At 36.5% G+C, this 16,527-nt stretch overlaps 1 protein-coding gene across 1 annotated transcript in view; it reads right to left on the reverse strand.

Moving 5' to 3' along the window:
- The window catches only part of ADAM7 (ADAM metallopeptidase domain 7), a 61,178-nt gene extending 47,546 nt beyond the window's left edge, over positions 1–13,632 (reverse strand). Inside the window, exons 1-5 of the mRNA XM_069573697.1 lie at positions 13,581–13,632; positions 12,032–12,135; positions 8,341–8,417; positions 2,894–2,972; positions 1,240–1,316 (exon numbers count right to left, since the gene is read on the reverse strand). Coding sequence (XP_069429798.1) covers positions 1,240–1,316; positions 2,894–2,972; positions 8,341–8,417; positions 12,032–12,135; positions 13,581–13,632 — 389 coding nt within the window. The remainder of the gene's footprint in view (positions 1–1,239; positions 1,317–2,893; positions 2,973–8,340; positions 8,418–12,031; positions 12,136–13,580) is intronic.
- Between the last annotated feature and the right edge of the window lie 2,895 nt (positions 13,633–16,527).

Consider the following 16,527-nt stretch of genomic DNA (forward strand, 5'->3'; position numbering starts at 1 on the left):
AAGAGGCTTTTTAGTTCCTCTTCACTTTCTGCCATAAGGGTGGTGTCATCTGCATATCTGAGGTTATTGATATTTCTAGGACAGTATTTCTCTGTTCCACTTTATGGAGTTTGCCTCTTTAAGAAAGGGAAACATATTATAAAACAATTATCCTCCAATTAAATAAAATTTAAAAAGTAAGAAAGGGAAACAGTGGAGTCACGGCCTCATGTCAGCAGGTAGCCAGGTATTCTGAGTGAATAAGAGGTGATATACTGATGAGATGATTGGATGGCATCACTGACTCAACGGACATGAGTTTGAGCAAATCCTTGAAGATAGTGAAGGACAGGGAAGCCTGGTATGCTGTAGTCCATGGGATCACCAAAGAGTCAGACATGACTTAGAGACTGAACAACAACAAGAGGTGATATGGCATGTGACTCCTTGCTAAGAGACAACTCATCTGGATTTCAGAAGTTTGACAGCTCCATCTTTCTTCTGAAGCATGAGTAGAGTAGCAATTCCCACTCATGGTTGAGGACCCCTGGCAAGTCTGAGTTCATGCAAAAATTTTGTGAATTTGTATGTATTAATTAAAGAGTAAATATATGAAGGTACAGACACTGCTATGTGGTAATTGTGTTGTTAAAGGGTTTTTTATTCTTGGAAATACTGAAAACTGAACACATAAAATCCTCATAAATGAACATACAAGTTTCTTGTTTTTCTACTTTGCTTCCCAACATCTTCTTCCTTTGTCCTTGAGCCCAAGATCTAGAGACAACTTATATCGGCTTTACTTCTGATTTTTTACTTTCCAGAGACTGGAAACACTGCCTAATTTAGTAAAAAGTTGTGAAGCATTGTGCTGTGATGTGGTAGGAATGTACAGGATTAGGAAGTAGAAGGCTCATTTTGGGACAGAGTTCAACCACCAGCAAAATGAATGTTCAGGAACAAATCTCTGATGTCAGTATCCTGATTGATAAAATGAGAGGCCAGGCTGGATGAATCTCACTTATCTTCCAGCTCTGAATTCCTTGATCATATATTGAAAAATCAGTCTTGTTTAGAGCATGTTGTATCTTTTTGTCTAAAATGAACATAAAAAATGTGCTAGATTGGATATTCATGCCAAAAATATACAGTATCTTTTGCCATTAATTTTTCTGTATGAAGTGTCTTTAAAAAAATAAAAGAGAATGTCTTTGAAAATTCATAGAATAACTCATTTAAGTAGAAAGATATGGTGCATACCTCAGACCATGACATGTGCTGATGCTGACAGCAGAATCAAACTCATGTAAGATAGATCCTTGGTAAAAACAGTGGTCCTAAAAGAGATGAAGAGGCTGTTGACATAAGTACATGTTTGGATATTATATAAATATTAATATCTATACATTTTATATTCATAATACATTTATATTCATAATAATCATTATTTTATTTTCAGAAATTACACATATTCATGAATGCATTTGTTCATTGCATTCTTGTGTTGGAAGATATATTCATTATTGCATTCATTCATTGCATTCTTGTGTTGGAAGATTTTAAAGCTACTTTAGAATCCTTTTAATTGCTTGATTATTTTGTTTAAAAGAGTATATAAATTCTTCCCTCACAATTTTAACAGTCTATGAGTTGATGCTAACCTCAGAATGTGACCCTTTTCCTTAGAAATATTATCCCTTCATCCATCTTAATACCTCTATCAAACTACCCTCCCTGTGCTATCATTATCCATTTCCCCCTGTTGCATATGAAAGCAAATCAAAGTTTTTGATGATCACAAAAATTAGGTCTCAGTCGCTAACCAGGTTCCTTCATGACTTCCCTGCCTCTCTGCTTCGATCATTTGGTATCTTTATTACTTCCTCCTTGGTGCTCCATTCATGGTGATTCCACCGATAATTTCTCTTTCCATCAATTCCTTCTGTTCACTTCCTGTCTATGTGTGACAATTTTTATGGCCCTAGACCTCAGACCCTTACAGACTAATATCCATTCCCTTTGTAGAAGAATGTAACCCAGCTTTCTTACTGTTCTGTTTTGCAAAGAGTGCATGATGACTTAGATTTCATAGCTGATAACTGCCTTCAATAGAGGTGATATGGTTTAAAAAGTATACATTTGGTAGAGAGAATAAAGTCATTCTTGGCTAGAAGGCTGCAGTGGGCATCTTCTGAAATGGAAAATAAATATAAAAACAGAAGTTGTATCCACTGAAATAATGCTATAATAAATGAACCAAAACTCATTAAGAGAATGAAAGAGAGGACTCAGCGTTGGTGCATCAGAAGCACCAGGCAAGGGGATTGGATTTACATAAGAGTCAAATAGATGGAGGTTTTAAAATAGTTTCAGATCTTTAAGTTTTATCCTTTAGCTTAACTACTACTCCATCAGGGTACCTCATACTTCTTTGGTGTCCTGCTTTACCCTTCTTCCAGACGTAACACCATTTTGGTACTGAGAAATCAATAAGATACATTAGCAGTCATTAATTTGCTTGTTAGGCAGTAATCAACCTCCTTTAGCATTCAGAGGATCATAGCTTCTATTCTAGGATCATTCAGTGATGGTAGCCAAAGCAAGATTAATTTCTTTTTTTAAATTTTATACTTACTCTATTTATTTCCCACACTCTTCGACCAGTATTAGTGGGAAGAGCAAGTGAACAGTAATGCTTAGAAGATCTCATGAGCTGATAGAACCAAATTAACTCTTCAGTTTTTAAAATTTTTAAAAATTATTTATGATTATTATTTTTTAACTAACACTTCCCACAACTTTCTGATTCTGATGTAACACTTTCTGCAACTACTTGTAAAGCTAGAATGGTTTCAAAATTATGCAAGGAAATAATATTTTCAAAGAAGAGATAGAGGAAGGTCCTGTAAGATACCGTGATCTGAGGATGTTTGGTGATTTCCTCTCCTTTCGTGGAGTAGTACGTCTCACTGTAATTTAAGGCTAAAAGCTCCCTGGAAAAGAGGACAGGGAGATGGTGAGATTCATTTATTCTAATAAGAGAACAGATAAAACTTATTATGTGAGAGAGATGCCTCTAGTTCAGTACAGTCACTCAGTCGTGTCCGATTCTTTGCAACCCCATGAATCGCAGCACGCCAGGCCTCCCTGTCCATCACCATCTCCCAGAGTTCACTCAGACTCATGTCCATCGAATCCGTGATGCCATCCAGCCATCTCATCCTCAGTCGTCCCCTTCTCCTCCTGCCCCCAATCCCTCCCAGCATCAGAGTCTTTTCCAATGAATCTTTGCGCATGAGGTGGCCAAAGTACTGGAGCTTCAGCTTTAGCATCATTCCTTCCAAAGAAATCCCAGGGTTGATCTCCTTCAGAATGGACTGGTTGGATCTCCTCGCAGTCCCAGGGACTCCCTCTCAAGAGTCTTCTCCAACACCACAATTCAAAAGCATTAATTCTTCGGTGCTCAGCCTTCTTCACAGTCCAACTCTCACATCCATACATGACCACTGGAAAAACCATAGCCTTGACTAGACGGACCTTAGTCGGCAAAGTAATGTCTCTGCTTTTGAATATACTATCTAGGTTGGCCATAACTTTTCTTCCAAGGAGTAAGCGTCTTTGAATTTCATGGCTGCAGTCACCATCTGCAGTGATTTTGGAGCCCAAAAAAATAAAGTCTGACACTGTTTCCACTGTTTCCCCATCTATTTCCCATGAAGTGATGGGACCGCATGCCATGATCTTTGTTTTCTGAATGTTGAGCTTTAAGCCAACTTTTTCACTCTCCTCTTTCACTTTCATCAAGAGGCTTTTTGGCTCCTCTTCACTTTCTGCTATAAGGGTGGTATCATCTGCATATCTGAGGTTATTGATATTTCTCCCAGTAATCTTGATTCCAGCTTGTGTTTCTTCCAGTCCAGCATTTCTCATGATGTACTCTGCATAGAAGTTAAATAAGCAGGGTGACAATATACAGTCTTGACGTACTCCTTTTCCTATTTGGAACCAGTCTGTTGTTCCATGTCCAGTTCTAACTGTTTCTTCCTGACCTGCATACAGTTTTCTCAAGAGACAGGTTAGGTGGTCTGGTATTCCCATCTCTTTCAGAATTTTCCACAGTTTATTGTGATCCACACAGTCAAAGGCTTTGGCATAGTCAATAAAGCAGAAATAGATGTTTTTCTGGAATTCTCTTGCTTTTTCCATGATCCAGTGGATGTTGGCAATTTGATCTCTGGTTCCTCTGCCTTTTCTAAAACCAGCTTGAATATCAGGGAATTCATGGTTCACGTATTGCTGAAGCCTGGCTTGGAGAATTTGGAGCATTACTTTACTAGTGTGTGAGATGAGTGCAATTGTGCAGTAGTTTGAGCATTCTTTTGCATTGCCTTTCTTTGGAATTGGAATGAAAACTGACCTTTTCCAGTCCTGTGACCATTGCTGAGTTTTCCAAATTTGCTGGCATATTGAGTGCGGCACTTTCACAGCATCATCTTTCAGGATTTGAAACAGCTCAACTGGAATTCCATCACTTCCACCAGCTTTGTTCGTAGTGATGCTTTCTAAAGCCTACTTGACTTCACATTCCAAGATGTCTGGCTCTAGATTAGTGATCACATCATCATGATTATCTGGGTAGTGAAGATCTTTTTTGTACAGTTCTTCCATGTATTCTTACCACCTCTTCTTAATATCTTCTGCTTCTGCTAGGTCTATACCATTTCTGGATGCCTCTAGGCTGCTTTCAATTCTCAGCAAGATCCTCTTATGCTAAAGATAAGCAAAATCAATCCCAGTCACATGAGAAGACTCTCTATCTAGATTTCAGGGTGTGGTACAGGCAGCAAAAGAAACAGAAACGATCCTGGAAGTTCTAAAACTGCATCATTTTGAGAAGAACCTAGGAAAAATATTATCTAAGGAAAAATCTCTTGCCTTAAGTGCCAAAATTAATGCAAAATATTTGTGATATTATATATCATATATGTATATATGATATACATGTATATGCTGCTGCTGCTGCTAAGTCGCTTCAGTCGTGTCCAACTCTGTGCAACCCCATAGACAGCAGCCCATCAGGCTCCACCATCCCTGGGATTCTCCAGGCAAGAACACTGGAGTGGGTTGCCATTTCCCTCTCCAATGCACGAAAGTGAAAAGTGAAAGTGAAGTTGCTCAGTCTTGTCTGACTCTTAGCGACCCCATGGACTGCAGCCTACCAGTGTCCTCCATCCATGGGATTTTCCAGGCAAGAGTACTGGAGTGGGGTGCCATTGCCTTCTCCGATACATGTATATATATATAGCATATATTTTATCAAATTATGTACTTGTTGGGTTAATGTGCATTAAGATATATGTATCATGTACATATGACACATGGACTTAAAATGATTGCAGTTTTTACATTTTATAAAAAATTATGCAATATTCCCTTGTGGCTCAGCTGATAAAGAAGGTAAAGAATCCGCCTGCAATGTGGGAGACCTGGGTTCGATCCTAGGGTTAGGAAGATCCCCTGGAGAAGGGAAAGGCTACCCACTCCAGTATTCTGGCCTGGAGAATTCCATGTACTACAGTCCATGGGGTTACAAAGAGTCAGACACAACTGAGAGACTTTCACTTCACTTTCATACAATATTAACTGTAAATATATATTTTAATCTCTAAAATAAAAACTTTAAGTTAAAGCAGAGAGATATTGCTAAAAAGACAATAGATAAACAAAAAGCCAGTAGATAAAGTAAAAAAGAAGTCAAATAATTCAAAGATCCAAAGAAGAGTAGGAAAAGAAAGCCAGAGAAACAAAAACAGAGACAAACAAATTAAATACAACCAAATCATTCATTCATAACGTTAGAATGTATCATTCATTACATTAAATGTTAATGGCTTAAACTTTCCAATTAGCAATCAGACTTTCCAATTAGAAATAGTGTCAGAAGTCACTAAAAGGCAGCAACCAACCACTTGCCATCTTACAGGAGACACATTTTAAATGTTAAAGCACAGGTAGGTTGAAGAAAATGGATGAAAAACCGTACATTGTGGAAACAGTAAACATGTGAAGACAGAGCTAAACTGTATTAATATCAGGTAAAATACACTTCCCAGCAAGAGTGACATTTTATAATGACATAATGAGAAAAGAGTCAGTCCACCATAAAGAAAAAACAATAATAAGTATGAATGAATCTAACTGCTAAGCTTCAGAATACATAGAGCAATTATTTAAAAAATTCAAAGGATAAAAATTCCAATCATAATTGGATGTTTTAATACTCATCCCTTGGCAATTGACAGAACAAATAAAAGAGTAATGTAAGTAAAAATAAAAGACCTAAATAATTCTATTAACCTAGAACTCTTCATCCAGTAACTGAAAAATATTTTTTTTTCCCAAGGGCATATGATATGTTTAATGAGTTAGAACACAGGTTTGGCTATAAAACAAATTGCAATAAATTTTTATTAAAAAAATGATATCATACAAATCTTGACAAAGGTTATACCATAAACTATCAGATATTGGTATCAAGTAAATAACACACGCTTAAGTAATCCATGAGTCAAAGAAGAAGTCTCAAAAGAAATTAGAAAATATTTTGTAAAGAATGATAATAAAAATAAAACATGTCAAGGTTTTTTAGATGCATGTAAATTAATACTTGAAGGAAATATTATGGTTTAAAATAGTTTAAATACTTATGACAGAAAAGATGAAATGTTTCCATAAAAAGAGAAAAGTAAACCCTAGATAAGTAGAAAAATTAAATAATAAAGATAATAGATGGATTCTGTGAAATAAATAGATTAGAGCAATAATGAACAAATCCAAATTTTGGCTATTTGAAAAGATGAACTAATTGATAAACCTCTTCATATTTGTCAAGAGAAAAGGATGGGGAACTCAGATTACCAGCATTAGAAATTATAAAAGTGTTATCAGATACTATAGATATTAAAGGAATAATAAAAGAATATTATAAAAAACACTTTATACCAAAAATTTGACATCTTACATGAATGTACATTTTTCTTGTGAATTACAATTTAAAACTGATACAAAGTGAAGTAAAAAAATTTGAATAACCCTCTCTGAATAAAATTGAATTTGTAATAATAAAACCACTCCCCCACACACACATACACAAATCCTCAAGGCACAGGTAGTTTCATTCATAAATTCCATCAAACATTCTAAAACTGACATCTTTTGGGAAATATAGGAAGAGAGAATACTTCCTAACTCATTTTTGAGGCCAACATAATGTTAATATAAAAAAGTGACAAACCACAAAAATGTAGAAATGCTTAATAATATTCATCATTAACATGGTTTCAAAAACCTTTAACAAAATCTAAGTGAACTGAATACAGCAAAGAGGGTTTTATCATAAGGATGCAAGTATGGTTTAACATTCAAATATCAATCAGCGTAAATTACCATGTGGACATTTCAATGGATGCAGAGGTTAACACTTTCAGAACTTTAGGGGACTAAAAGAGAACTTTGAGGAAAGGCACATAGAAATTTCTCAATAAATGTTAGCGTCCTTCCGTCCTGAGGATGTTAGAATATGCAGATTTTGAACAAATTATCAATATAAGTATGTTATTAGGTTCATATTTCTGTACATTTGTCCAGTGGGAGACTCAAAGTGGAAGGAGATTTTGTTGTTGTTTATTTAATTTACTTAATTTTTTTAGCTAATAGGCCAGAGTCTCAATTCTTCAGTGGAGTTATCCTTATATTTTACTGATTTGACAATTCTTCATGAGTTATATTTTACTCATTTGACAGTTCTTCATGATTTCAATGTTTGAGTCTGGGAGGAAGAGCTATTGTGTGTAGGACCAACAGAAAAGAAGTGGAAATTCAACAAAAACAGCAGCAACAGTTGTGAAGAGAGCTAATGAAGAAAGTTTAATGCATTAGAATTATTTAAGGTACACAAAGTAACTTGATAAACTAAATTCTTCCCATCCCTTAGAGTCCTCTCTAGCAGAACTCTATTTAATGTCTATTTTCAACAATTTAAAAGTCACTTTAAAAAATTTAGTTTTCAAGTTTCTTTTGTTCCACTGATTCACAAAGCATTAATGTATGAGCTCTTAAAGTGAGCATACTCCAGGTGCCCCAGCTAGGAAGTAATTTAGGAACAGGAGAGCAGTGTATATAATTGTTGTTAAATGTTATTAAATTGTTGAAATGATACAAGCTTATTTTAGAAGAGTTAGAATTCAGATTACATATACATAAGAAGGGCTTAAGGACTGCACTTTACCAGAAGTTTTTTATGAAAACTAGGATACTATAGACTAATACATCTATAAGGTATTGAATTATCATAGAACTTACCTTGATTTTAGAAGGTGAATTATTAAAATTTTTCTGTTTAGGTTTAGTTGATACAACAATTCTTCTTCATAAGCTTCCTGAAAAACAGTATTTGTCATGTGACTTAAATGTGTGCCCATTGAGTGTGTGTTGGTGGTGGGTAGAGGGGTAGGTAGAGGGGAAAATTACAGATCTTTCACATTCTACCCAGCAACCCAAAAGTCCTTTCAGGCAAAATAATAAATACTGATAAAGCTGAATTTCTATGAAAAATTTTGCTTTCAAGTTATTTTTCAAGCTTTTTTTCACATAGACCATTTAAACAATCTTTATTCAATTTATTACAATATTGCTTCTGTTTTGTATTTTATTTTTTTGGCCAAGATCCAAAAATCTCGGCCTGCGGGAGCTTAGATCACCAACCAGGGACCCAACCAGCCTCCCCACATTGGAAAGTGAAGTCTTTCTTGGACTGCCAGGGAAGTCCCCTCAAGTTATTTTTTTAATTTTATTTTATATTGGAGTATAGTTTTTAAAATTTATTTATTTTAATTGCAGGATAATTGTCAAGTTATTTTTTTTTAAATTTTGGTGGACTTTTTCTCCAGTTATAAAATGAAATTAATTGAAAAAAAATGCATACTTTCCCTTCTTTCCCCTTATTCAGAGGTATACGAGTTACTATATATCCTTATAGTTTTACTGTCCTGGATCTTCTGTTTATGTATTATTAACAGTTGGTATGCACTGTCCTATACTCTACATCTTCACATAAAAATAAATCATGACCATGAGCATTTCCTGTTCTAATATATCTTCTTTTACAGTATATATTTTTACTTTTTTCCTGGAAGACACAAAAGGAACTTATTTAATCTACATCTATGTTAGAAATTTCACTTGGGATATTCACTACAGTTAGAATTTCACTATTAACAATGGGGGGGGGGGGAAGTAAAGCTTTTGGTAAATATTACCAGATAGCTTTGAATAAAGGAAGTTCAAAATTAGAATTTCAACAGAAATTTATAGTCATTCTTGTTTTCTTGCCTTAGATATTGTTGCTAATAAAAGTCTTTTGAATAATGAAATGATAACATTGTGATAAATTATTCTTTTTGATTACTTTTGAAATTGATATTTTCCTTTTATTTGTATATGACTTTTCAATTTATATCCTTTTGTTGTTGTTGTTTTTCAGTCACTAAGTCGTGTCTGACTCTTTGTGACCTCATGGACTATAGTCTGTCAGGCTCCTCTGTCCATGGGATTGTCATTTCTTCTGAGGCTCCTCTAAATTGTGATAATTTTTCAGACTTCCCTTATTTCTGATGACCTTGACAGTTTTGAAGAGTACTGGTCAAAAATACTGGTCAGATTTTTTGTGGGATGTCTCTCAATTTAGGTTTATCTGATGTTTTTCTCATGTTTAGACTGGAGTTATGAAGAATTGATAGAAAACAACAAAATCAAATGTCATTTTTCATAGCATCATATCAGAAGAACATATTGTCAGTATGACTTATTACTGATGTTAACCTGGACCATCTCACCGAGGCAACATTTTTCAGCCTTCTTCACTGTAAGTTTTTTTTTTTTTTCTTTCTTCCATATTATTCTATCTACTCTTGGGAAGAAAGTCATGAAGTACAGCCCATGCTCAAAGGTGGGGTGCTATGCTCTACCTCCTGGGGAGGGGGGTGAATTTCTGCATCAAGTTTCTGATTCTTCTTTAAGAGAGATTTGTCTATTCTCCCACAGTAATTTCCTTGTTCAATCACTTTTTACGTAAACATGGGCTTCTGGATATTAACTGATACTTTCTGCTATGGTCTAAAACCACGTTATTGACTTTGTTGCTCAAATTTTTCTTTTGGAAACTGGGAGGTGCTTCTGTTGATCCCTCTGTTTGCTTGACACATTCCCATCAATGTGAGGTTGGGTTTGTTTGGGAACCTCCTTACTTTCTACAGCTGCAAGATGCTCCAAACTCATATTTCCTGCCCTGTCCAGGCTTGTTTTGTAGGTTCATCCTGGAACTTTTCACCTTATTCTGGATTAAGTCTTCAGACAATAGATACCTGAAGAGCCCACCGGCTTTTGCACAACGGATAGTAGAAAGCAGGTTTTGACCTCTTGGGTGAGCACCAACATCCAACCATTAAAAGGTCTGAGAAGATGAGGAAAGAATTGAAGATCAAGAGAAAAACTATTTGCAAGGAGATTATCAAAGAAAAAAATAGTTAGACTTTATTTCCATATGGCAGTAGATGGAGAGATACTTTTTTAATCATCTTAAGCCATGGGAGAGAGGCCTTATAGGACGATTTGGAAAGTTGAACTGTGTCTTACTTGTGACCGAGAAACCTAAAAAGTTAGAGCCTGGAAGGCTGGCTCCTGTTACGGTGGAGGGAGAACAAGTCATTGCATTTGAAAAGTCTGCTTTCTCAAGGAGTGCAGGGGCAAAGTGACAGTCGGGATGCTCCATGGGTCAAATGAAAAACCTAAGTCTCAAAATGGAAATGCCTGTAATAAGTATCTAAAACCAGTCATTGACATGTATATGTATGGCTGAGTCACTTTGCAGTTCACCTGAAACTATCACAACATTGTTTGTTAATCAACTATACCCTAATACAAAAAAAAAAAAAATTAAACAAAATAATTTAAAAATAAAAATAAAAACAATCATTGAATGTCTTTGACAATGCAGTGTTGCTGAGTTGCTAAGTCATCTCCAACTCTTTACAACCCCATGGACTGCAGCAAGCCAGGCTTCCCTGTCTCTCACCATCTCCAGAGTTTGCTCAAACTCATGTCCATTGAGTCGGTGATGACATCCAACCATCGCATCCTCTGTCACTCCCTTCTCCTCCTGCCTTTAATCTTTCCCAGCATCAGTTTCTTTTCCAATGAGTCAGCTCTTCATATCAGGCAAAAGTATTGGGGCTTTGACTTCAGCATCAGTCCTTCCACTGAATATTCAGGGATGATTTCCTTTAGGATTGACTGGTTTGATGTCCTTGCTGTCCAAGGGACTCTCAAGAGTCTTCTCCAGCACCACAGTTTAAAAGCATCAGTTCTTTGGCACTCAGCCTTCTTTATAGTCTGAGCCACCAGAGAAGTCCTCTTTGACAATAGTGGGCATTGAAAAGAACCTAATTTTGAAGCTTTCTCCCCAGTAGGAGTATTGTGCATTTTCTACATAAATATTTATTATTTTCAGGATTAACATTTTAAATATTTTAAAATTTTAACACTTGAATTAAACACTCTTCTCAGCAGCAGGCCTTTGTATTCCTGTGAAAGTTGTTCAGCCATGCTGTAGATTCTGTGAGGTCAATAAACCTGCAGATCAGATCACTGGGAGAGCAAAATGCTCAAGGGGGACACTCCATGGCCATCAGCTCAGAACAAATGAGGCTGTCTTGGATCAGCCTGGAAAACTGTTAGTGGAACTCCTCACGTAAACTGGAGGATTTTAAATACTCCCCCATCCACCAACAAACCTGAACTTTTTTTGTTTGTTTTCTAATCCATAAAAGGCTTGCCCCCCTCCCCGCCCCCCGCCACCCAACCTCTACTCCACTCTCCACCCAAGCATACGTGTTAAGAGGAGTAAGAATCCTCAGAAAAGACAAGATACAGCACTTGTTTGCTTTCTTCATACCTGTGAAACAATGCATTTCATTTATTAAATCAAAGCCCATACCTGTATGTCATCCTCATGGATGTGCCAAACATTTCGCTTCTGAATCAGAGGAAGCCTTTTAGGATGAACCAGTTCTTGACCCTCTACTCCAAGGATGACCTTTTCTAAAAGGGAACATAAGTGGGGGGCCGGGTCAGGGAAGGGGGGAGATATATTTGACATTAACATCCCTCCATGGTAATTGGATAACAGAATTATTCTCATGGAGTTCATTTGCTCCCAATTAGCAGCCAGGTGGAAGAGCATCCCCACTTTACAAGTATGGAAATTGAGACTGATATATCTAAGGAAAATATGGACTTCCTTGGTGGCTCAGACACTAAAGAATCTGCTTGCAATGTGAGAGACCCAGGTTCGATCCTTGGGTTGAGAAGACTCCCTGGAGAAGGGAATGGCTACCCACTCCAATATTCTTGCCTGGAGAATTCCACTGGAAAGTAGGCAAACAGATTGGGGTACTTCAGTTTCTTACATCTTTTCACTTTATTCTGCAGGTGTAACCTTTGTCTTCTTCTCCTACCTGTCTCTGGATCCTGCCTCCTATTGAAGCCAGTCACTGCAATAGTTTGTTTCAATGTAAATTACTGATTTTATCTCTATGGGGCATTTGTATTTGAAGTCAACTCTCATAGTTAAATATAAGACTTTCCTATGTGAAAGGGGTTTTAGATAGTTTGAATCAGTGCTAAAATAATCTCTACATTACCTATCAGATTGGTAATCATCTGTCAGGTGAGCCCTGCCACCCCACTACAGGGTGATGTAGAGGAAAGGCATAGGCTTTTGAAATCTGTTATTATTGGAACCAGAGTTTTACTGGTTTATTACCAGTATGACTATGAGTGGGGTTTCCCAAGTGGTGCAGTGGTAAAGAATCTGCCTGCCAATGCAGGAGACACAAGAGATGTGGGTTTGATCTCTGGGTTAGGAAGATATCCTAGAGGAGGAAATGGCAACCCACTCCATTTTTCTGGGAAATTCCATGGACAGAGGAGCCTGTGGGCTACAGTCCATAGGGTTGCAAACAGTTGGACATGACTGAGCAACTGAACACACATACATGACCATGAGTAATACGTCTAATCTCTCTGATCTACAGATATTAATCTCAATTTTCTTACCGCTAAATGGAGATAATATAGAATTTTAAGCGTGCTAATACACCAAGTGGCTAATGGCTAACATGTTGTCTCAGTTCCAGTTCAGTCATTCAGTCATGTCCGATTCTTTGCGACTTCATGGGCTACAGCATACCAGGCTTCCCTGTCCATCACCAAGTCCCGGAGCTTGCTCAAACATGGTGTTTACTGCCTTGCAGATATTCAGTAAAATCCTTCTCACCATCTATCAGAGTACTTAAGATTAATACAGCGTTTTATAGAACTATTGAATCTCAAGATTAACCATAATCTAGTCCAAATTCTATGCTATGTTCTCAGCAAAATCAGTGAATATTAATATTTTATCATTTACAATTTAAACTTGGTGACAAAAGAGATGTTGCCTCATAGCATACTAAGAAAACTATCATAAAAAGATTAACACATACCTTTAATCTGAAAAATGAGTAAAATCATGAAACATAAAGTCCCGGGAAACATTCTGAATGATTCTGGCAAACTGGGGCACATGTGTTTGAGAAAAGACGTGCACTGTTCTTGGTCCTTGCTGCCACAGAGAGGATGAAGACCCTAGCAGACAGACAGGCAGTTTTGATCCAGCACAAGGAAGTGTTCCTTATCGTGTTACACAATTTGTGAGGTGCTTTAGGCTAAAACCTGGAGGGTGGACGTCATGTACTAATTAAAGGTAACCAGTGAGATGGTGGTGGTGGAAGAAGTGGGCTGGACAGAGATCCCTATATTGTACCTGTTATAAATATGACTCCAGATGTACTAAATTATTTTTAAAGTGAAAACATCACATTTGTCTTGGAAAAAATTACTGAAACATGTTCATATAAACTGTGGTGGAAGAAAGTCATCTATGCTGAAAGCCACATATAAGAACTGTCAAGGAAAATTTGATAAAATAAAGTAGATAGCAATATCAAGAACTTTTATTTTCTTAGCCAAATAAAGGCCTGGACCATGTAGGACATGAGGATAATGAAGTTTACGGTACTAAATGAAACTAAAGACATGGATCCATATTTCATCCCCACCTTGATAAAAGAATCCAGTCACTAGGGTAAGAGGGAGAGATGAAGGGAAATAACTTTCCCTTTTCTCCCTGGTTTTATTAAGATATAATTGACAACAGATTAAGGTATATGTCATACAGATTTGACAGTATATATTATGAAATGGTTCATGTCATATAGACACCACCCCCCCCCTTTTTTTCCTCTTTTTGATGAGAACTCTAAAGATCTATTGTCTTAAGAACTTTAAATATACCACCTAGCCCTGTTCACTACAGTCATCATGTTGTACATTACATCCCTAGTACTTATTGGTCTGATAGCTAGGATAGATCACTTTCATCTAAACTTATTTATGAAAACTCATTTATGCTATAAATCACAAATTAATTTCAAAAAAGGCAAATAAAAACTCCCAAAATACATACAACATATATAATAAAATGTGAGGGCATAGATCCTGATAATATAGAACTCTTTCAAATCAATACAAAAAGAAAACATTAATGGGGAAACATGCAAAGGACCTGTACAAACCCTTCTATATGCAGGTGTTTGCTCATTATATTAGAAGAGATATACCTTTGCAATATAACCCCATATCTGCTTGGGATTCTATCCTTCCACTATCTCCATTATTGAGTATCCCCATAATATTCCCATAAACTGAACCAGTCTACCATAACTGGAAGTTTTCTTTAACTCTTTATTTTGTATTGGGGTAGAGCCAATTAACGGGCTTCCCTGGTGGTTCAGATGGTAAAGAAAATGCCTGCAATGCAGGAGACCCAGGTTCAATTCCTGGGTCAGGAAGATCCCCTGGAGAAGGGAATGTCTACCCACTTCAGTATTCCTGCCTGGTGAATCCCATGGACAGAGGAGCCTGGCAGGCTACATTCCTGGGGTCGCAAAAGAGACATGACTGAGCAACTGAGCACACATATTAACACATTGAAGAGTTTGGAAAAATACTCAGTAATAGTAATCACCCAATAAAAGTAGACTATAATTATTTAACTTAACTAGGATGAGGTTTTATAATACAGTAAATAAAAGTAGACATTTAGATCCAAACCACCTGGGTTCTATTCTCAGCACTTATTTTTCCTACCTACAAACCTTGGACAAGGTCTGACCTCTCCATACCTCAGTTTTCTTTTCTCCCAAAATAAGTATAACAACAGTATCTTGGGGGTTCTCTGCTAGTTCAAATGGTAAAGAATCTGCCTACAACGCAGGAGTTAATCCCGAGGTTGGAAAGATCCCCTAGAGGAGGGTAGAGTTAATAACCAGGTTTAAATGGGGTTAATTTAACTGAATCACTTAAAAGTGGTACCTACTACATATTAAAGGCTAGATAAGTGATGATTTTTTTTTTAAAGAACTACATAAATGTTGAATTTTGCTTTTATTATTTTTTCTGTACTGATTTTATCTGCTTCTCATCTTCCTCTCCTTCCCTGAGACTCAGGAGCTCTGGCTTCCTTTCTTTACCCCAACATGCTGTTTTCTCCTATCCAAGAACCTCTGGATACACTTGTTTCTCTGCCTCTCTGTGGCCAGATTAATTCCTCACGCTTCAATTCTTAGTTCAAGGGTCACTCTCTCAAGAAAGACTTCTCTAACTTCAAGGTCTAGAACAAGCTTCCTGTTGAAACAAGATACCCTTTTCTTTTCTGAAAAGTTGTTAGTTTATCACAAACTTATTCATCCAATTGCTTATGTGTTTCCTGAAACAAAATATAACTTCCAGAAAGCAAACTCTGCTTGCTTTTTCTTACTCTGGAACCATAAATGTAAAAGTGTCTTGCATATAGACAGTGTATTCAATATAAATTTATTGAATGCAATAAAACTAATTTGCAATATGAATAGGATCTGCTTCCATCTTCATGTGTTTCTCGAAATTTTGAACGTAATTGGAATAACTTTAAGTGATCACTTCTACCAGCAGAGTTTCTTTCAGGTCAATACAAGAGATAGTTGAAGACCAAACGGCATACTTAATATATCCGACCTATCATCAAACAAATATTCATCCACATATCAGATGGAACTTACCAGCTTCATTCACAGTGATGGTTAAAGACAGCATTTTAAATTGGGTGATAAGTAGGAACCATATTGAAGTTCCCTTTATTACAGTAAAAATAGAAAAAAAAATTAAATACCAGTTGTTGAATCCTAATTATTTATGGTGTCATGTTAAATGATAAGGCTTAAAGGCGTTTGTCTGATGCCTTTAGTTACGGCCGAGCTAACTTTCCAGCATGTCTAAAATATTAGAGATATGGCATTATCCACAGTTAATCCAGGTGAAACAACCCAGAACTTTCAAAGAAGAAAAATTTTT

Source organism: Ovis canadensis, chromosome 2 (assembly GCF_042477335.2).
Source record: "Ovis canadensis isolate MfBH-ARS-UI-01 breed Bighorn chromosome 2, ARS-UI_OviCan_v2, whole genome shotgun sequence".
Lineage (NCBI taxonomy): Eukaryota > Metazoa > Chordata > Mammalia > Artiodactyla > Bovidae > Ovis > Ovis canadensis.